This window comes from Mesitornis unicolor, unplaced genomic scaffold, assembly GCF_000695765.1.
Source record: "Mesitornis unicolor isolate BGI_N332 unplaced genomic scaffold, ASM69576v1 scaffold11625, whole genome shotgun sequence".
Classification (NCBI taxonomy): Eukaryota; Metazoa; Chordata; class Aves; order Mesitornithiformes; family Mesitornithidae; genus Mesitornis; species Mesitornis unicolor.
In genome coordinates this window covers 34,313-42,092 of record NW_010184854.1, presented here as the reverse complement: position 1 = coordinate 42,092, position 7,780 = coordinate 34,313, and the positions used below count along the sequence as shown (strand labels likewise).

The following is a 7,780-nucleotide window of genomic DNA, read 5'->3' as shown; positions in this document are numbered from 1 at the left end:
TCCTATCAGGGCCACTTCATTGTGTGGGAAGGAGCCCCAGGAGCTAGAATGGCATGGAAAGGACACAAAAGACACGTTTTCCTCTTCAGAAACTATATTGTGATCTGCAAACCAAAGCGAGACACAAAGACAGACACCTACAGTTACATCTTCAAGAACATCATGAAGGTCTGATCATTATATCCTCACCTAGAGCACTTCTTTCATTGAGAAATGCACATTTTTATCCAGCTTCTGGTTGTCTAAATGGGACATTTCACTAATCCTTTTGAGCTATTCTGCTTCTGAAAGTTTTTGAAGCACAAGTAGAATCTACTTCTATCCCAAAATCTCTCTGTTAAACCATCAGAAGCATGGGTGGGTTTTTGCCATGCAGCAGTGAGATTACACTTAAAAGTGTCTATTCATCTCTGTTATCTCATTCAGTTAACTGGGTAAGTATGTAATATTGTTGTGAATTTGGCTGTCTGTAGTTTTTGCCAGCATTTGTAGATGTTGGGTGTTGGTAGTCTGTAGTGTTGGTATTAAATTGGAGGAAATGCTGTTTTAGTTGTGTGCTGCAGTCCCAGTGATTGTCTTTGTTGGTTATGTCCTTTCCTGACACCAATTCCTGTTTAGAAAAGAAAAATTCAGAGGATTTGACCAATTGATCTTCAGACAATTCAGGGCTTGGGTTAAAACTGCAAGAAATTGCAGAAAGAGCTTTTCCAAGGCAGTAGTTGTTCAACTGGTTGGCAAAAACCAACCAACCAACCAAATAACCCATGAAGTCCTTGAGCAAGCCCAGTCAGGGCCTTCTGAAAGTCCTTCTCTCTGTCCTCATTGATATTCATAGGCAGATTTTATTTTCCAAGAAGAAAAAGGGATTCTTTGTCTAGAGAGCGCCTGCTCTGTAATTTCTTTCTGTGTTGTCCCTAATTGTGCTGTTCCTGAGCCCAAAAGCACTGCACTATGGGGGCAGTGTGTCCCACCCTTGGGATGCCCTTTAACGCTGGACATTATTTTCCTGAAATGTAATAATTACTCACAGGAAAATGACAGTTTGATAACCAGAAAGTCAGGTACACCTGGGAAAGGATTGCAAAGTGACCCTGATTGTTCAGCCTAAGCCAAGTTGCATTGCTCATGCAGTGTGAAAAATCTTTAGAAGTGGTGTAAATTATCCGCTTTGCTGTTGGAGCATCTGATACAGCTTTAATGGGAATAGCAGAACTCGTGCCCACTGAAAAGGGTATGCATTGGCAGCAGGAGGCTTGCTGGTGTTGAATAATTGTTTCCATTTCAGACCTTGACTGAGGATGGTTCTGGTTCATGAAGGCTAGGTCCAGATCTGAACTGTCCTAAACTGGGATTTTCAGCTGTGGGAGAGGTTCTGGCTAAAATTCAGTCTTAAAAACCAGAGAATTTGTGTTGACTTCCTTGTCCTCCCTCTGTCACGTAGCTGAACAACATAGATGTGAATGACCTTGTGGAAGGGGATGACCGGGCCTTTGAGATCTGGCACGAACGGGAAGATTTGGTCCGCAAGTACCTCCTTCAGGCACGCACAGTGAACATCAAGAACTCCTGGGTGAAGGAGATCTGTGGCATACAGCAGCGGATCAGTGAGCCCATCTGGAGTGAGTATGGCCCAAGATGCCCCAAACCTAGTTTTTTTTCTTGGGTTGCCTCCCTGATTCAGTAAGAAGATTAGCAAAAGGAGAATATCCATCTAGGGTCATCTACCACCTCTTAAACTCAACTAGGGTTGGACATTTTCCTTTAATCACATCACGGACTGCTGTAAATAACAACTCACGTCACTTAACAGCATCCAGTAAGCTTTAGCTGGAATGACCATAGCATTAAGTCCTCCACTTAGGCTGGGGAAGGCATCTTTATCAGGGTGGGACAGTGGTGGTTGACTCTCTCCATTTACCATCAAGGTAGCCAAGACTGAATATCACTGAAGTGATTAAGTTACATGACAGATGTCCCACAGGACCTGTCTTGGGGTTTAGACAATAGCAGAGCAGATAAGTAACTTTTTAATTACTATTCCAAGTCTATAACCCAAGTGTGGAAAACACAGGCTGACGAGCTGAGAAGAGCTGGCTCTCCCTGGCTGTTTCAAGCGATGTGGACTGCTGCTTTTGATGGAGAATCAGAGGATGAAGTGGTTGCTCAGCTCCCTGTCTTCATATGTCTTGGTTGATAAGCAGAATATGTTGCTTTTCAACAAAATAGCCCAGAAAAAGTGTGTCACTGCAGAAGAATCACATTCTTGAAGCTTCTACAATACAAATTCCAGAGCTGGCACTAGAGATGCATTTGATTTGGTAGAGTTAGGTTATGGTTGGACTTGATGATCTTAAAGGTCTTTTCCAACCAAACGATGCTATGATTTGATCTGGCAGGGATGGCAGAAGGGTAGATGACCACAGAATTTGGTGATAAAGGTGCTTGCCCATGGCATGAGAAACACAAGTATAAAGACCCTCTGTGACTTTGTTGGGTACCAAATTCTCCACTCCAGACTCCTGGCTTACATTGCTGTATCTGGGCACATGGGTTTGCTTTGGGTTTTTGTCTTGTCATTCAAGTTGGTTCATCCTCATTGTCATTTGAGATTCCACCAGTTTTCTATCCACAGAATTTATCAGCAGGGATATTGGATCTTTATTGCCCAGGTATAAGCTATAAATGATGTCTTTTACAGCATAAGCAAGTTTAGCATCATAAAATGCCAGAACAGAATTTGTTTTAGTGTACATACACTGAAAAGAAGAAGAAAAGAAGTCTGGGCAGTTTATTTATGTGCTTTTAGTCAGGTGTTCTAATAAGAAAGACAATCAGAATAACTTTGCATAGTTTCATATGCGAGTAATAAGTTAAAATAAAAGTCCCTTAACGAATCCTATGTTTTACTGTATGGAGACCAACAGAAGACTAGTTTGGATATCAAGAGTGCATTCTATTTGGGAAATTAACTGGGACAGCTGTGTGTGTCTGAATAATGGATGCACATATTAAAATCATGGCCTAAAATACTTCCAGATCAGCAGCAAATCCCACTTTTTTATGGCTCATCTTTATAGCCAACAACAGACATTTGACAGACTGAATTTAGTCTTAGATAAGCAAAAACAGCGCATCACTTGGAAAGCCAATAGCTGCTAAAATGTCCTCTTCAGCTTTTCATTCTGAACTTCACAGATTTGCAAAAAATACATTACTTATCCTGCCTTGCCACGTCCATCCCATGGACAGAGCCCACCCCTCTCATAACTAACACATTGATTATTTGTTATATTTATTATTTATTATACTGTTGTTTCAGTACCTCCAGACTTCGAGGAAGAACTGGCGGACTGCACAGCTGAGCTGGGAGAGACGGTCAAGCTGGCTTGCAAGGTTACAGGAGCTCCCAGGCCATCTATCAGCTGGTACAAAGGTATGAGCAGCGAGTCATGAAATGCATCCTCCAAACTTGGTCTCCATCTACATTGCTTTGTGCTGATCGGTTAGTAGGTAATCTGAAAGCTGACAACTTGGAGATAACCAAGTCTAGTCTTAAAGTTAACTGCTAAACAACCCAAAATCTTCCTGTGAGTCAATACCCTGCTTTTTCAGATTTACCTATCAGCCAAGATGAATCCACACCTTGCAGCACTTTGACAGCTTCCAGGAGATGAAAAACTTGTTGGAACTAGCTCAGATGTTTCCATGTCATTGCACAGACAGCCATATGAGCAAATTCTTTTCCCCAGCATTACTGAATCGCGGAAGAAACAGCTTTGCTATAAATTCATGTCTTGTAAAGACCTGCTCTGCATCTTTAGAGTTCCTTGGGCTAGCAAATCAGAGCTATGACTGCACATCACATACGCTGGGAGAATTTCACTTTTAAATGAGGATTCATGATGTATGATGTCCCTCAACAGTGCTTTGCCCACAGGATGTTGTGCAGAGAGCTGGAGGAAGGTGAAAAGCTCATCCCTCAACCAGCAGCATCAGCTGCTAAAAAGCAAATACAGCTCTCAATCCTCTCAAGTGGAAGAGCTGGATGAAGTTCCCAAGGAGAAAACATAATTGACACTAAGCTATTTTAAAAAGACTTTTTCTCCCTTTATCTTTAAGATGGAAAGCCTGTGGAGGTGGATCCCCATCACATTATAATAGAAGATCCCGATGGTTCCTGCACATTGATCTTGGACAACTTAACAGGTGTTGACTCAGGACAGTACATGTGCTTTGCTTCCAGTCCTGCTGGAAATGCCAGTACCTTAGGAAAGATCCTCGTTCAAGGTAAAGTCACAGAATTACAGAAACATAGAATGGTTTGGGTTGGAAGAGACCTTAGGGATAATCTAGTCCTGCCCAGATGCATTTCAAAGGGTTCTGCTATGTAGTGCTTTAAACATGAATATTAAATTATTCTAGAAGTTCTGTATAACATCTATTGGATAATACTTGAAAAAAAAATTGCTATACGGGTGTAGTCAATTGTTCCTAGGTCAAATAAAATGGTCTTTAGTGTCTTGTGTGCAGATATGATGAGAATTATCTGGCCAGGGGCACAGATCTGGTTGTATTTCCAGCTACTAGTTATGTTCATCTTTGCTTTGCAGTGCCCCCGCGGTTTGTGAACAAGGTTAGAAATGCTTATTTTGTGGAGGGCGAAGATGCTCAGTTTACCTGCACTATCGAAGGAGCACCTAGGCCTCAAATCAGGTCAGTTCTTCACACTGGAACAAATCCTATTTTCCCGTTTTGCATGGTTAGAAGAGTCTCCTGCCCTTTTTTTCAAGGTTATGACCCTTTCTTCTTTGTGTCTCCCACCTTAACCCCATCCCAATGCCATCTTTCCCTGATCTCAGCATTCCTGAGATTCTCAGCAATTTATTCTAGCTGGCATCTTAAAAGAAATACATACAGGCAGTCCCTGACATAAGACTATCAGATCTAATGGCCTGGCAACAATACATCAATCCTTTACCTTCCCTGCCCTGCACATAAATTGATTTTATCAGCAAAAACTCCGGGGTATTCAGACAAAAAGCTCAACATTGCTTATCATGATTGGAAGCACTTTTTCCTGCATTGGCAGATGAGATTTTTTGAGAAGAATCTCATAAACCTGTGCAGTTCAGTATCCACGTGTGATCTACCTGTAGACCTATCCTCCTGGTTCCAAACCTTCATCTGATGATTTACTCTTGACTTGTTTGTCCACTGGTCTGACAGATGGATCAGCAAGCTGGGGACTTCTTGACAATGCATAATTTTCCCTGACTTATATTCAGTGTTTCCCACATGCAGATGGTACAAAGACGGTGTACTGCTGAAGGACACAAGTAAATACCAGACGTTCAGTGAACCACGGAGTGGTATAATAGTCCTGGTGGTCAAGAACCCTTCCAATGAAGATATGGGACACTATGAATGTGAGGTAAGTTTGGGAAGGTTTAAAGATCTGTCTGAGATTATACAGGCAGGGTTTTACTTCATTTTACTGGAAGAGATCCATTGCATGAGAACAGTGGCCGAATAATTGCTGCCATATCAAAAAAGTTTCTACAAGTCAAGTTCTCCTGAATTAGATTTGGATTGTGAGCATCCAAAAGCTTCAGAGCATTCTGATCTGAGAGTTTGATGGTTCAAATAATAATTGAATTAACTTATTCTGTAGCTTAAATTCACATCCAGGTCACTAGAGGTACCTCTTACAAAGTTTAGGATCGTTCTGACATGGCATTTAGTTTGTGAACCATCTTTAAATTAGAACAGATTCCTACCACTACAAAGAAACCATCCAAAGCCAAGAGAAAGAAATTAAATCTAAATGGAAGTGTAACTCACTGAAATTCCTGTTTATTTAGCAAGCATATGGGGAAGTATCTAATAAATTAAAATAAATGTGCTGTAAAATATTTTCTAAAAATTAGTCTTAGTCTATGCATTCATTGCAATAAAATAATAACAAGCTCTCAGGGGTCAGCAATAACAATAGACATTTTTAGGAAGTTTGATGTAATTTAAAGACTTTTACACTAGAATTCTAGCAAAATCACACTACTTTGCATTTGCCATTAGCTAAGATCCCAAGGTCTAGAACTCCCTTGGCTGAGTCAGACTCAGTTGATTAACAGATGGTAAACAAAAAAGACCTGTTTAATTACCACTTAAATGTCATACAGCAGGAATCTGTGCCTGTTGGTAGAGACGGAGCTACCCCAGGACCAAGTCACAGGCTGCAGAGCAAAGGACAAGTAACTAAGTTAGCTGCTGTGCTAAGTTAACTAAGTTAACTTGTCTGTGTGAGTCATTTGTGGTAAAGCCATGAACTTGAAATTTGCCATGAACTCCACTGAGCAGCAATGCATTCGTTTAAACTCTAGCTTTGGTTTGTGGTCACATCTTCATCCATTTCTCTTGTCGTGCCATTGCAATGAATTTGTAATGTAGTATAGGGTGGTTTTATTATACAAAAGCATCCCACATTTCATTCGGTACTGCATGATTCTCTTTAGCTGGTGAACAGATTAGGGTCTGCAAAAAGTGGAGCAGAACTTTACCACCATAGTGCTGCAGCCCTGACCCAGGAGAGGAGAGGAGACCAAGCCATTACCATAGAAGGTACGATCCTTGACCAGCTCTGTAAGTATGGCAGTGAATTACTCTAAAACCATCTCGTTGAGGCTCGGATATATTTGCCATCTTATCCATGTTGATTGTTGGTGTACACGTATCTGTATGTCTATGGAGATGTGCATGGGTGTACTGCGGCTCAGCTCTATACCCATCACCATCTGTTGATTTCCAAACCTGGCAAATCAACTTCATCATATAATGTTCCTAAATGCATTATATGAAAAAGGAGGAGCAAATGAAGGGTATGTCACACCACCACTAGTGCAATAAAAAGGTTTCTGTTCCTACTGGAATATTTGAAAATGTGTCAGCCTGGCAGATCATGAGTTACTTACTGCTGAGAAAAAACAGGGGCCAGTAAGCAAAGCCACAGGCATATTGAGATAGTTTCTGAAATACCACTGAAGACCATCTGGAATGACTGAGAAAGAGAACTGACAGCAGTATGTCCTCAGCAATAGCAGTTCATCCAGTATCTAGGACTGTTCAGGCGTTACACACCACATAGACTCTATTCCTTCTCTTCCTGTGTGTTTCACCTGATTTGGTAGGGTGACATGGGCTGGTTTTTACCCACATCTCTTTCTTAACACAGTTAGGATGTGACTGTGAATAGTTACCTTCTTACCAAAGGGATTTCCACAAGCAGTGTGTTAGAGATGTTTGCTATAGACCCACCACAACTGAATTTAGATTAGTGGTGACATCTGCGTGAGGAACATTTCCTGGCATAGAAAATTGGTTCTTCGTGTGTCTTGGAAGTAACCTTGGGTAGCTGAGCATGTTCAGGAGACAAAGCAGCCAAAGGACGATCTATAATAGATAGGTGACTGTTTTGGAGGTGAGAGAGACGACTATGATAGCTGTAGGCTATTCCATGACAGTGGACCTTGGTGTCCCAGGTGTGCTTAGTGGAGACATGGCCAATAAGGCCAGAGGTTTTCCAACAGCTGGAGGACCTCAATGTTCTCACATTATCTTGTGGTAATAACAGCGGTTCAAGTGTGCTTTTGACAATTTAATAACAACATTGACTTAGAGCCATCAGATACAAAGGAATTCTAAGCCAAATTACTGGAGTCTTGAAAAATATTCAGGGAAAATTGTACTCCATTCATTGGATGGTGGTAGTGTAGCAACACATAAT

At 41.3% G+C, this 7,780-nt stretch overlaps 1 protein-coding gene across 1 annotated transcript in view; it reads left to right on the top strand.

Moving 5' to 3' along the window:
• Positions 1-114: 114 nt before the first annotated feature.
• The window catches only part of LOC104540754, a gene marked incomplete at its 3' end in the record, with an annotated part of 41,271 nt that continues 33,605 nt past the window's right edge, over positions 115-7,780 (top strand). The window contains exons 1-7 of the mRNA XM_010184631.1: positions 115-168; positions 1,442-1,619; positions 3,320-3,433; positions 4,120-4,287; positions 4,611-4,713; positions 5,302-5,431; positions 6,513-6,618. Coding sequence (XP_010182933.1) covers positions 163-168; positions 1,442-1,619; positions 3,320-3,433; positions 4,120-4,287; positions 4,611-4,713; positions 5,302-5,431; positions 6,513-6,618 — 805 coding nt within the window. The remainder of the gene's footprint in view (positions 169-1,441; positions 1,620-3,319; positions 3,434-4,119; positions 4,288-4,610; positions 4,714-5,301; positions 5,432-6,512; positions 6,619-7,780) is intronic.